We start from the raw sequence: 14,301 nt of genomic DNA on the forward strand, positions 1-14,301 counted from the left end.
CTAGTGTCAGAACGCGATGATTTGTCGGTTGTGCATCGTCCAGGTAAGAAGATGCTACAGATGGAGCTGGGAGGTCGGCAAATCCAGTTATAGGCCGGCCCAATCATGGTACGCAGGGCATGAGATCGTGTCTCCACTTAAGGCTAGCATACCCCACATACTGTACAAATAAGTAAGTTTATTATAAAAAGAGTTCAGTTAGGCGGCAACGCAATCAATCAATCAATCAGCCCGCAAACTGTGTTCATTTTGTAGGAGCACGACCGTCCGTATTGATTAGCGTGATGGATTCATCAGCAAGCCTCCGAAAAGGTGAGAGGAGACGCGATGATGCGCACGTCGCCTTCTTGATACACAAGTTGAGGCAAACGTGCCAGCTCCACCTGGTTCAGCGAATGTGCCCGATGCGATGCAACTACTGCTCTAGTACTCCTACTAGATTAGATAGATTATTGCAAAATTGCTCAAAAAGATAGATTATTGCACTGCTCATTGCGATAAGGATGAGCAGCTGAGCTAGCTTTCCCGGCCCAGCAAATAGCAGCATACGTCACCTCTCACGTCACATATATAAAGACCCGTGAAATTTGGCTTACGTTGATTCATTGGGAGAGAAAACACTGTTTATTCCGTTCCCTGAAAAGTATGGTTGAAATAGTCAAAACGAACGGAGCCAAAATCAAACCAAATGCATGGTAGCCACATGTCATAAAAAAACACTATATATGATACGGAGTATATGGCTTTTCCACACCGGCGGCAGCGGCACCGTCGCTACGAAAGACACAGAACCGTACGAGTATACGAGACGCATGGGCACCGTGGGCGCGTGGCAGAAAGGCCTCCAACGAATCAACAAATTTCCATTCCTAGTATCTAAGCTAAAAACACTTACTAAGACCCAGTGTATACAGCGTGTTGTGTGTGTATTCTGTACGTATCTGAGTGCGAAGGCGAGCGTGTACGTCCACGGCCGTACACGTACACCCGCCGTACACGTACACCAGGCTGGCTACAGACGCCGCCGCGCCGAGATTGGTGGACCGCGACTCCGCATTCCCCACGCTAGCAGCACTAGCAGAGGAGCGAGTCGACGAACAGGTCGTCCCGCGGCTCGTCCTTGGCCGCGTAGCCGCCGCCGCCGTATGCTCCGCTGCTCAGCATCTCCAGGGTGTAGGACTGCTGCTGCTGCTGCTGCTGATGGCCCAGCTGGCCGGCGGCGGCCATCAAGGCTCCGGAGCCCGTCGGCGCCGCCGCCGCCGCCGCCCGGCTTGAGGCGCCGCGGCCCACGGGCACGTCGTGGTTGTGCTTGCCCTCGTACGTGGTGATCACGGCGCGGGTGTCGTGGGACGCGCGCTCCACGTGCTTCCGCACGGGGCACCCCACCGTGGTGCACTTGTAGTAGCTCCGCGGGTTCGGGTTCCCCTTCACCACCTTCTGCCCGTACTTGCGCCACCGGAACCCGTCGTCCAGGATGTCGATCTCGCTCAGCGTCTGCACCACCAGCCGGGGCTCGCGAACCGGCTTGCCGCCGGCGCCGCCAGAGCTGCCCTCGTTCTCACCATCCTCCTTCCTGATCAAGCAGATGTATACATGTATATGATGAGTTCCACGAACGAACACAAGAAAATTAATACGGCTCAACTTGTGAATGAATGATGAGTAACGAATGAATCTGGGGATTAGATTACTACGTACCAGCGCTTTGCGTCGGGCTGGTCGCCGTCGCTCCGCTGCGACGCGTTCTCCGCCTCGTCGTCGCCGAAGGTGACGGACGAGTTCTCAGCGGTGGCGCCGGAGTGCTCCGGCCCGCACCCCGCCGTCGCGGCGGAGAGGCTGTTGGCGGTGGCCTGCTGCTCCTCCGCCGCCACGGCGCCGCCGGAGGAGTTGCGGCGCGTGGACAGCGGCTTGGGGTGGTTGTGCGCGCCCTTGTACACGATCTGCGTGATGCGGCCGTCGGCCAGGGAGCGCTCCACCTTCTTCTTCATGGAGCAGCTGTGGTACGTGCACTTGTAGTAGCTGCGCGGGTTCTCGCTCCCCTTCACCTGCTTCTGCCCGTACTTGCGCCAGTTGTAACCGTCCTCCAGCTTGGTGTTGCTGTTCCCGCCACCGCTGCTCGCCGCCTTGTTGCTCGACGCGACGACGGCGCTCTTATTGGTCGCTGCGGCTTCGACTTGCTGCTGCTGCTGTTCCTGCTGCACGACCACACACAGATTGAGACTCTCAGCTACTGGCCTCGTGCTACATATTTGTAGCTTATTAGCTTGTGCTAGTAACAAGCATGCAATTCCTACCTTGAAGGATGGGAAGGACGTCGTGTGCGCGGGCATGGCGTTGGAGGTGGCCGTGTGGAAGGAGAAGTCACTGAAGCCGCCGATGGCGGCAGCCCGGGTGTCGTGTTGCTGAGACTGAGACGCGATCAGATCGGCGGCCTGCTTCCAGTCGAACCTCTGCGCCGGGATGGCGCCGGTGGTGGGAGACGCCAAGATGTTAGCGGAAGAGTGGAGCAGGACGGGCGAGTCGAGCAGCTCGGCGGGGCTGAGCCCGGCCGGGATGGCGAAGTAGTAGGACGGCGACATCGGCGGCGGCGAGATGGGCAGGCTGGGCGGCTGCGCGGACTTGAACTTGGGCACGCCGCCCCTGGCACCGCGGTGGAACAGCCCCCTCGGCGACCGCTCCTGATCGGCGCCGCCGGCTCCTAGCATGTCCCCTGCCCCGGAGAGCAGCTCCGTGAACGAGGTGATGAAGGGCGGCGGCGTGAACGTGAACCCCCCGTGCTCCAAGCTCCTCGTCGAGGACGCCATGGCGAGCGACCACGCAGAGCAGAGCAGCCGAGCAGAAAGAGGAGGAGACGAGACGAGAGGGGGAGATCAGAGATGGGGTGTGTGAGGACGGGAGGCGGACGGGAGTGGTTGCTCGGTGGTTGGGCTGCCGTTTAAGTAGCGGTCGGTAGTGGCGCGGTAAAGCGCCGGCAGCGGCCCGCTGGGGGCGCTTCATTAAGCAATGGCGTCACTTACAGATGGGGACGGAAGCAGGTGGGACCGGAGTGTCAGTGAAGTTCAGAGGCTGAAGGCGAACGTGTTTGAAACGGGATGCTTCTTGGAAGGCAGGGGTTTGACGCAGAGGGTGTGTGTGCGTCAAAGCTCGTGCGGTTTGACCGGTCCGACGAGGCGGCGACGTGGGGGTTCCGGGAAGGAGAGGCCGTGTGGGGGCCCGTCCGCGGGGATGTGAGTCGCGTCCGTCTCCCCTCTCGCTCGTGGCGTGTCCCCACGGGTAGGCAAGCAAAGGGCTTGGTTTTAGCGGCAGGAATGGATGGATCGGAGTCGGACGAGTGGGACACTGGGACCCCAGTGGGCATGCTTTTTTTTTTTTTTGAATTCAGTGGGCATGCTGGTGAAGTGGGACAAAAATGTGCTTTTCTTTTCTCTTACTATGCTAGTATAATAGTGCGCATTTAGCAGCTTCGAGTGGTTGATTCTAGCGTGAATCACTGCCAAACAGGTATAGGGAGAGAAACGTTTCACTAATGACGAATTCTTCGAATCGATTCTGTTTTTTTTCTGCATAGGAACTAGAAATGGCCGCCTAGTAATTTTGTCTGATTTCGTTTTTAAGCTTTCCACTGTACGTACTAGCAATCATATTTTTATTTAATGTCACACAATTTAAAATATGTTATATTAAGTTATTGTTCCTAAAAAATTGAAAATTTTAACTATATTTTCATTTATATGTATCTTTAATTAAAAAAAATATTTTAAATCATAACTTAACCTAACAACCAAACAATCTCATAGACTATTCTTCCAACAGAGAATCTAGATCTAAAATATTTTTATGAGAATTTGTATCTCTACTAAAGACACAAAATCATGTTCCATTGGATTTGCAAATTGCTAATAAACCTTGTTTTGCTATAAACTGTTGCTGCATCAGCAGTGTTTCAACCTCCAATCATGTATTTCCTAGGTGGATTTTTTAATTTCGTCAGTTGCAATATGAAGTGTCATATAATCGGTTAGCTATTGAAACCTTTCCATCCACATTCGGGACTCTAATCAAGACAAGTGTTCTCATCTCTTAATTTTTTTTCAGCCTGTTCGGGAGGCCGTAAACGATCGTGGATTATTTACTGCTGGCTGTTTTGGTGTGAGAGAAAAACACTGTTCCCGGCTGGAAATTTACGATCGTTTACGAGCAAGCGAACGTGTGATGCGATCGTTTACGATAGTGGAAGACAACGTGTGATGCGATAATGTGACGCTTGCGATGATTTTATCAGATAAATGTGTCACATGGCGTCTCGGACATGCTCTAAGGGTAGCTAGGGCATTTGTGAATATATTCATAAGGGTAAGTATGTTTGTGTGATACCAGAGTTTGTGTTTATGCTGCATTTTCCAAAAAGAAGCAAAGAACATTGTGGGCAGCAATGTCCTCCATTAACTTTGATACTACTCATAGGATAAAGGGCACTATGCCAATGATCCCTAATTATAGTCACGATATTCCGAATTATAAGTCATTTTGTATTTTATAAATACTTAGCTTTTGCTATGCACTTAAATACGTGTTATGTTTAGAACTATGTATCTACAAAAGCCAGATTGACTTCTAATTTGGAATGAGGGAGTACTTGTTAGTAAGCCTGGGCATTTTTAACCGAGAATAAAAAACCGAACCGAAATAATTGGAACCGAAAAAATCGGTTCCTTATTCGGTTCCAACTTGCGAGGAACCGAAAGAACCGAGCAAATTTCGGTTCCTACTCTCAGGTAACCGAATTAACCGAAAAGAACTAAAATGCATGAATTGTAATTCACTTACTTGTATTTTATAAGATTATGTTCAATTTATTTGTGACGTCTCGTATTGAATATATATATGTATTTGTGTTATTATATTGCTATTGTTCTCTTATCAATTTTATTATCTAAAAGAGAGGTAGTGTTATGTAAATTTGCTTTAAAACCTATATTTTTTTGGTTGTATTAACCTGTGCTAAAAAATTAGGTTAGTTCAGTTAGAACCGAAACCGAACCAAAATAACCAAGAACCAAAATGATCGGTTCCTAAAAGTTTTTGGAACCAATCGGTTCCCATTTTCTAGGAACCGAATTTCATCAGTAACCGAGGAACCGAACTGATGCCCACCCTTACTTGTTAGTTGTGCCAATCAAGCTTAAAATCTAACTAAGAAGCATGCTTTGACTCCAAGTGGCACCTGTTGACGTGTTTGGTGACCTAGTTTACAATCTAGGAGTTTAGAGATCTGGATAACACCATGAAACAATTTTAAAAACCTCATGTGAGATATGCATGTTCAAATCAAGTAAACTATTAGCAAATCAGGAATAATATTTGAACATTGTTTCCACATGAATTTGTCACCTTTTGCCCTAGGCAATATACAGAATATGTCGGAGGAGGAGTCTCGTCGGAAGCGCGGTATAGATGTATACGTCCACAAGGTCTCTTGAGATCCGAAACCCCACATCTCCAGAAGGGACTCTGTCAAGACGTGCGGTAGTTATGGGCTGCTCTAGCCATCTTGATTGCTCTAGGGTTTTGTCATTGTTGAAAAACAAAGGACAAAAAGCATAATAGGATTTGGTGATGAAAAAACATGCTAAAAGATAATAATAAATTAATAAATTCCATTGTATGCGCTCAATTGACCATCAGCTTTTATATTTACTAGGAAATGTGTTCGTATGTTGCAACGAAACTCACTTAGTATAGGAATCGAACTCTGTAACATTGATAGACGCGAGTTATTCTAACTCGTATGAACGGATCAGGAGTCTGGGTCATATACAAGACGATACAGAGGACACAACTCAATACGTCTTCGAATCACTAGGTGCGAATTGTTCTAACTTGTATGATCACGGGTAATGAGTCCGGATTATATGAGACACAAAGAGCATGACTCAATATGTCTTCCAATCAGACTCCATATCGATCATCGTTAGGCACGTATTGTTCTAACTTGTATGATTGCGGATCATGAGCCGGATCACATACAAGATATGGAGGGTGAGTGCAGTTTGGTAAGTAAAGTAAAAACAGGACGAAAAAAATTTCTACTGTTCAAATAGATAGGGGGAGCTGGATGAAACACTATATGATGAAATTTTAGCTTTTTAATATTAGATATAGATATAACCATAAGGAGACGTGGAGGATGCATCCTAAGCTGAGGTGCTAGGCTCTGCCAATGCCCAACCGCCGGTGGCCACTCTGGCCCCGGCGTCCACCCACCGTCCGCAGCCGTCGGTGGCCACCCCGGCCCCGGCATCCACCCACCCAACTGCCGGCAGCGGGCGGCCGCTCTGGCCCAGCGTCCACCATACCATCTCGCCCTGGGCCTGCTTCGCACCCCTGATGGAGAACGGCTCTCCCTCATGTCATTCCTGGGTGGATGAAGCTGACGAAGAGCTCCCTTCGCCGTGGTCCCTTGGAGCGGGGTCACCGGGCCTCAACCCGGATGTGGCCCCTTCTTCGGGAGCCCCTCTGCTTCCTTCCTCGGCTGCGACCACGGGGAGAGGGTGTCCTTTAGCAACTCGGAGGACTACTCCAACTCCGAGCCCCCCTCGCCGCCGCCGCTAGGGAAGGGTAAGGCTGTCGCGGAGGTAGGTGGGCGCCACTGCCATGCGCATCGCCATTATTGTTGTCGGTAGAGCTTCGAGGGTTTCATGGCAGCGACTAGATGCTCCCATCCCTAGTTGGACCCTGCTCTAGGTGTCGCCTCTCCGCGTCGCCATGCCTTCTCTATGGTGCATCCTGCTCGCGCATTTGAGGACCTAGATGCTGACGGTTTCTACCAGGTGCGTAGTCATCGTTGTTAGCCCCATCGCTTGCTACCCAAGCAGGCGCGGTCTGTTCCCCCGGTGCTTTGTGGGTCTATGCTTCAACTATTTGGCGAACAACCATGTCAAGGTGGACTGTATCTTCCCGGCGCGGTTCTTCAACTGCAGGTGCGAGGGTCACCGCGCCTTTGCTTGCTCGCTTCCTCTGAGGCCTACAGGGGGCAAGCGGGGGCTCTCACCTTTGAGGTCGCTAGGGTCCATTGGGAATGGCAAAAGGGGGCTGCTGACACACCACCATGGACAAAGCTTCCTTCCAAGCTAGAGAAACTTGTAAGCGCCATGTTCAACTCGTCCGTCGTGATCGAACTGGGCGATGGAACCTCAGCCCGGTTCTGGTCTGATTCCTGGCTACTGGCTGGGCCAATTGCATCCTTCATTGAAAGGTCCTAATGGCTAGAGGGGGGTGAATAGCCTATAAAAATTCTACAACAACACTAAGCAAAAGTGGTTAGACAATTAAGAGGCGAAGTGAATGTTACGCTAGCCTACTAAAAATACAAGCCACCTACCATAATTCTAATTGCTATAATCTCTAATTCACACACAAGAAGCTATGTCACTACCACTAAATTAATGAGCTCTCAAAGACTAATTAAAGAGCCTTACTAACCACTAGACAAAACACAAGCTAGCTCTCAAAACTAAATACACTAAAGAGCTTAGCTACGCTAAGAATGTAAGTACAAGAGTGAGGTAGTGTAGATATACCGATGTGGCAAGCGACAATCAATGAATCACAATGAATACCAACGAAATCCTCAGGACAATGATGACACATGATTTTTCACCGAGGTTCACTTGCTTGTCGGCAAGCTAGTCTCTGTTGTGGCAATTCACTCACTTAGAGGTTCACGCGCTAATAGGCATCACACGCCTAACCCGCAATTGGGTGCCGCACAACCAACACAAGATAAGGATCACACAACCCATGAGCAATCCACTAGAGTACCTTTTGGCTCTCCGCTGAGAAAAGGTGTAACACCCCTGGTGTTACGAGCTTGCTTAACACCGAGATTTAGGTCCGAGAGGGATTAGCCTAACAAGTTTTTAGGTTTTAAAAATTTATACCGCACGTGAAATGATAAGTGAATCCTATGTGACTCACTTTTGTGGACTCAAATAAATATCCAAGTTAACTCACTTGGTGCATAAAAAAAACTCGACCTACGGGGGGCTATGACGGCCCTAGGTTTTCCGTTAAGAAGAAGATCTTCTCACACAGATCGAGAAAACCCCCGAACCCCCGCCCCCATCCTGACGCAGGAGGTGCCGTAACCCTGTGAGAACCGGGCCAAAGCCTTCCACTGCGCTTTGGCACATGGGGACGGGCGAGGGGATTTTTTTAACCTCAGCCTAAAATCCGCTCCCACGGGGAGTCGAACCCAGGACCTGAGGAGTGCCGCTGGGTCACCTAACCGTTTGAGCTAGGCGCCCGAGAAACATGGGATAAGTCATTTTAATTGTTTGGCACAAAAAATAATTTCTATGAACAAAAATAAAACATAACTTGTATTTAGCACTTAAATAAAAATTGAAGTACAAGTTTAGTAGATGAAAATGCAACTTTAACTTTTAGAAAAAAATATTGTTAACTAGTATTTTGGGAGCTCAAAAAAATCGAATCTAAAATTTAAATAGAACTTTTCGTTGAATCGGCAATAAGTCAAAATTGTAGTTAAAGTGTCATTTTTGGCGAATTAGATTGAGCGAAATAATTAAAGAGTGCTTAAATGATTTGCTCCTATGAGTTAGTATAAGGTATGGACTATTGTGTGAAATACTTGTTGGTCACAGTTAATAAGGTATAATAAGGTATAGAGCTCTTAAAAATTGTGGCAACAAGTGTTCATGGATGTTAAGTCCCATTTGAACCCTTGTCTTTTCTAAGTCAGAAAGAGTGTGGACAATGCTATTTGGCGTTTAAATTCTAACTAAAATGTTTAAACACTAGCTTTGTATCATTACATTGTTGGTTGCTTCTAAGTAAGCTCTTGGGCATGGGGTAGATCATAGTTGCGTTGGGTGCCGCGTGGCTCCCTGAAAAAATCCCCAAACTTTGTTGGAACACGCTATAACCACGTTGTTGGTGCTCTGTTCATGAACTGGCACTCCAGTGACGAGCCCATGTTGGCATCCTTTTATCTAGCTTTATGGTTGCTCTATGGTCGTGACGATTGCTTCGCTAGATGGCTGACAATGTTGGCTCTGGGTCAGCGAAATTGGTTGAGTTTCAATCGTGGTAACCAGCAGTCTTTGCTTCGCTTTAAAATTCATGCACGACCTCACCTTGGGCTAGCTGGTTTGGTGTGCGTGGTCACCGTGCTCGGGAGTTCAGCGTCGCGCGGGGGGGTGCACACACTATTGCACACGCGCACCGCATGTGACCTTGCTGGCGGCTGTCTCGTCGCCGCCCGTGCTGTGCGTTAGGCCGAGCGGGTCGTGGCCACCTCGTGTCGGGCCGGCCAAGCTGTGCCTTGGTCCATGTGCTCATGAGCACTGCACTGCACCACTGCGCTGTGCCGATGTGCTGCCACTGTGCTACATCGGTGTAGCCGCTGCGTGACCGCGCTGCGAGGCACCGTCAAGGTGTGGTTATCACGTGCGCCCGCTGTCGCCGCGAGCATACGCCATCTTGACAGCTGAGCCACGCGTGGGTCCGGGCTGAGGCCACGACCATTATTGTTGTGTCTACGTGGTAGCCACCCTTTCCTACGATTCAACTACCATGAGTCATGCCGCCGCCGCTGTGTCTAGGTCAACCGACCCCAGTCATGGGGTTACGGTGACGCCTCTCTACTCGCCCTAACTCGCTAGCCGCCATGGTAGATCCTGCTAGAGTGGGGCCGCTCCAATTCAAGAGCATCATGCCAAATCTTTGGTCTCATCATTCGTGCACGTATGCTCATACTGCTGTCATCAATTGGGGCCGCCTTGTCTTAATCCATTCGAGCTCACTCATGTGACGTCCCCACAACCGCGCTGAGCGCGGAGCCATCTTTCCCCCCTTCTTCCAATCACCAGCTCAAGACTTCCTAGTCCAATTCCTCATGTCAGCGAGTAGCAGAGGAAATTAGCTAGGTGCCCCATTCTCACAGAGTCCAGTTGTTGTCTGTCATGGTTGAATTTGGTTTCTTCCCACCGCTGGTCATGGGCGCCGTCGAACTGGTAGGTTGGGAGGTGAGGCATGTAGGAGTGGTAGCAGTTCAATTGCTCGTAATCCCAAGCTCGCCTTGACTCCCTCCATCCGGTGCTTGCGCTACTTTGGCTAGGATGCTCATCGACGGTGTAGTGACGCATTAGTGCCACGCTCGGAGTGCCACCACACGTTTTGGGCGCACGTGGCTAGATCACCTCGGCACTCCCTAGTTTCAACCATCACCGCAGCACGGTCCTCGGTGAGATCCTGATGCTTCCCCGCCGTCTCTACCCCTCTGTTAGCGCTCTAGGTTGTTGGAACAATCGCGTTGTCACCGCGGATAGCCGCTCATCGCTGTAGCCCATGACAATGCGCCTCTGAGTCCCTAACTGCCACCCATCCTTGCACATTTAGCTATAGATGATGGTCGGCCCCTTACTTCTGTCGTATCCCACCTAGGTTGCTTGACGTAACCGCCTTGTGCCGTCGGTCGTCGTGCCGGCACGCGCGGGGTTTCTAGGGATCTCCCCGTCGTAAAGGCGAAAACATCCGAGGGTTTGGTTGCAAAGTTACTGATAGTAGGAATAGTGCATATAGTAGTCGTATTAATCTCTGAAAGCTCAGGGGCATTTCTACAAGATAGCCAACACACGTGGGTGCCCCCATGAAAGCTCTAGTTTAGTTTTGGTGAATTGATGAAACCCTAAGTGCTAACCTAGTTTATCAAAGTGATTATGAGATAGGTGGCACATTCCAAGTGGTGAAGCAAATGAAGATCATGATATGATGATGGTGATGCCATGGTAATGATCAAGTGTTTGGACTGGGAAAAGAAGAAAGAGAAAAACAAAAAGCTCAAGGCAAAGGTGAAATTTATAGTAGCTTTTCGGTTTAGTGATCGATACACTTAGCGAGTGTGATCACATTTAGGATTGATAGTCGTACTATTAAGAGGAGTGAAACTCATATCGAAATGCAGTTATCAAAGTGCCACTAGATTGTCTAACTCATTGTATATGCATTTAGGATTTAGTGGAAAGCTAACACCCATGAAAATGTTTGTGAAAAATGCTAACACATGTGCACAAGGTGATACACTTGGTGGTTGGCACATTTGAGCAAGGGTGGAAAAGTTGGCGAATCGAAGGAGGTATTTTTCACTATCAAACAGTGACCAGACACTGAGTTCGAAGTGATCAGACTCGGGGTTCCAGCGTCCGATCAATTATAAAAGAAGGTGGTACTCTCGGCCTGTGACCGGACGTAGGTGACCAGACTTTGACTGAACATTGTTCAACATCCAGTCCTGCTGATGTGGTGGCATACAAAGAAGAGGGTGAGTGATTGGACGCTGGGCGAGTCCAGTCGAACATGACCGGACGTGTACAATCATGAAAAACCATCTCTAGAACCTTACTGGAAATGACCGGACTCCAGTGGTGGAGCGTCTGGTCACTTTGAGTAGCGCATCCGGTCACAACTTAACACATGGCGCGAAGCTAACTAGCCTTTTAGATCATGTGGACAAGGTGAAACCGAGGGGCCATGTGGCGTGCATCGTGTGACCGAACGCTAGGAGGTGTGCATCCGGTCGCCCCGACCTGCGCATCCGGTCGGTGCGTAGTGGGATGCTCTATGAGCCCAATGGCTCTATTTGTGGGGGCTCTCTATTTAATCCCTATGGTCGGATCAAGCTCACCCTCTTGGCCATTTGCATTGACATAGCAATCTTGTGAGCTTAGCCAAAGCCCTCCCACTCATCTCCATCATTGATTCAACATCTTTGTGAGATTGGGAGAGAATCCAAGTGCATTGCTTGAGTGATTGCATCTAGAGGCACTTAGTGTTCGTGTTTCGCTATAGGATTCACTTGTTACTCTTGGTGGTTGCCACCACCTAGACGGCTTGAAGCAGCGAGGATCATCGACTGGAGGTTGGTGATTGTCTTCAGCTCTGATCACGGTGATTGTGAGGGTTCTTGTGCCTTTCCCGATGGAGCACCGAAAGGTAACTCTGGTGGATTGCTCATGTCATTGAGTTACCTCACTTGTTGGTAGGTTCTTGCGGTGTCCAATTGTGTGGATGAGGTTCATACAACACCTCTTAGCCACCGAACCACCAAGTGTTGGTCGACAGAATAGGGACTAGCGTGCCGGCAAGCACGTGAACCTCGGAAGAAAAACATTGGTTATCTCTTACCCTTTGGTATTCTTCCGGTGACTGGTTTACTCCTCTCCACGGTGGTATAATCACCTTACTTACTCATTTACATTCCCATAAACTAGTTGTAGCAAGCTCTTTAGTGTAGCTAGAATTAAGAGTTTGCTTTGTAGCTTAAGTTCATCTAGTGGAGCTCTTTAGTGTAGCAAGTGTGAGAGCTCTTAGTGAGTAGTGACTTAGTAAATTATGTGTATAGTGATCATAGTAATCAGAATTGTTGGATAGGTGGCTTGCAACCCTTACAGAGCTAGAGTAAGTTTGTTTTTCATTATTTGTCATACTAATCAAATTGCTCTAGTTGGTTTATAGATTTTTAAATAGGCTATTCACCCCCCTCTAGCTGTGCTGGGCCACCACGACGCACGTGCAGCCACACCGCGCTGGGCCACCGGGCTGCTGGGCCGAATGGTGGCCATCGGCCCTTTTTCTTTTCTAAGCATTTTCTAATTTAGTTTCTAAGGTAAACTTGTAAATTCAATATAAAATTATGTAGCCAATCAAAAATTATGAAACAAATTTTGTTAGGTTCCTAAAATCATGATCTACCTGCTAGTATATTTTGTTCACATAGTTTTATAATATTTTTAGAAGTGATCTAATTAATTTGAGATGCTTAATATTGTTAAGATATAAACTTGAAGTAATTTTTGTGATATGTTGGCTCTAAAACTTTCACAATAAATTCCTAACATTATTAGGTGCTCACTGTAATTTTTGTAGCTCCATAATAATTAGTTTGCTAAGGTAGCTAAATGAGCCCTAGTTCGAAAATATATATTTAATCAATAAAATGCCGAAACACCTTGGGATTTTAGAACTAAAGCATTTTTCTAGAGACAAAGCCTTACTTGACAACATGGATACATAGACCAATACGTTAGTCATTAAATCTAGCTCGTTAGCTTGCGGAGCGTAATCGTATATTTAAGAGCTGCGGTTACCGTTGATTAATTGTGTCTCTGCGTTGCATCCACGTATATCATAATAGAAACAACGATGGATCATGGAGTCGACAAAAGTAGCAGAAAAGATGGTGCCTTGATGATCGTGTCACTATGATGGAATGCTAGCTTTTGGTTATATCTTACCCAGGCAACTCCTGGTACATAACCCCTATTATTCTGCACTTTATTTTATACTTGTGCATTAAGTTTTAAGGAGTTGAATGAAAAGTTGAAAACCCACTTGCACATATATATATATATATATATATATATATATATATATATATATATATTATTATCCTATGAGTCCTACTAGTATGCTAGGATCATATAGATTGCTATGCTATAGGATCCGGTAGAAGTCGAGTGATTACCTGTCACTCGCGAGAGATAGGAAAGATATTATTATTGTTATTATATTACTATCACATGGAATATATGGAGGATAATTGGAGACCGGGCAGGACTATGCTTTGGATTTGGACTTGGTTAGGCAACCGAGTGAGGCTCGGATTGCATTGGTTCTGCCTGTATCGATTGAGGACTGTCCGTTGCTGTGAATGGTAGTCAAGTCACAGACTTATTATCCTGAGCACATACTTGCTTATGAGAGCGGTAAGGCTCGTTACGCTCTTATCGTGGGTTCTGGCTCTTTCCGAACCGACTGATTAGAGGCGGGGAAAGGTGGAGGTCTAAGCACCATACTGAGACCGGGTCTCAAGTGTGGGGGCTTGAAGTCCAAGTTTGGATGGGGACCTGGACCCGTCGTTAGGAGTGGAATGGGTTGGTCTTGTTTGTGCCTGGGGTACAAGCGAGGCATGTGTTTTGGGGTACCTAGCTAGGATACATTGATTCACAAATCGCCATTTCTCTGAGACAGTACAAACTTGGCTATGGTCTAGCACTGTAGTAAGAACTAGAATATGAAAGATGGTAAAATGGTTCTTATTGCTCACCACCTGCTTGAAAGTAGCATAGGTGCTTATATAGAATGGTTAGTTAATGAACTAATGATGACTGCTAATAAAATTGACTATAAGGACGCATGTTTAGTAATGCTTCCTATAGATGCAATAATCCACATGCCAGATAGCCTTGCATATCCTTATAGTCTTTTATTTTCCTCCTA

The 14,301-nt window shown here is 47.8% G+C and overlaps 1 protein-coding gene across 2 annotated transcripts; it reads right to left on the minus strand.

Moving 5' to 3' along the window:
- Positions 1 to 681: 681 nt before the first annotated feature.
- On the minus strand, positions 682 to 2,918 carry LOC136516673 (probable WRKY transcription factor 26). 2 transcript variants are annotated; one of them, XM_066510138.1, is made up of 3 exons: positions 2,295 to 2,918; positions 1,699 to 2,192; positions 682 to 1,573 (listed from the first exon to the last, which is right to left on the minus strand). In XM_066510138.1, the coding sequence occupies exons 1-3, from the start codon at positions 2,802 to 2,804 to the stop codon at positions 1,075 to 1,077; spliced, it is 1,503 nt and encodes a 500-aa protein (XP_066366235.1). In that variant the 5' UTR covers positions 2,805 to 2,918; the 3' UTR covers positions 682 to 1,074. The 2 variants fall into 2 exon arrangements, with proteins under 2 accessions (XP_066366235.1, XP_066366234.1); XM_066510137.1 differs by having other exon boundaries at positions 1,699 to 2,195.
- Positions 2,919 to 14,301: the final 11,383 nt, after the last annotated feature.

The sequence above is a fragment of the Miscanthus floridulus genome, chromosome 17 (genome assembly GCF_019320115.1).
Source record: "Miscanthus floridulus cultivar M001 chromosome 17, ASM1932011v1, whole genome shotgun sequence".
In the NCBI taxonomy this organism is placed as follows: domain Eukaryota; kingdom Viridiplantae; phylum Streptophyta; class Magnoliopsida; order Poales; family Poaceae; genus Miscanthus; species Miscanthus floridulus.

Coding starts and splice junctions, on each gene's coding strand:
- LOC136516673 (XM_066510137.1), bottom strand. CDS start 2,804: ATGGCGTCCTCGACGAGGAGCTTGGAGCACGGGGGGTTCACGTTCACG. Junction 2,196..2,294: donor CGTCCTTCCCATCCTTCAAG/GTAGGAATTGCA, acceptor GTGGTCGTGCAG/CAGGAACAGCAGCAGCAGCA. Junction 1,574..1,698: donor CAGCCCGACGCAAAGCGCTG/GTACGTAGTAAT, acceptor CTGCTTGATCAG/GAAGGAGGATGGTGAGAACG.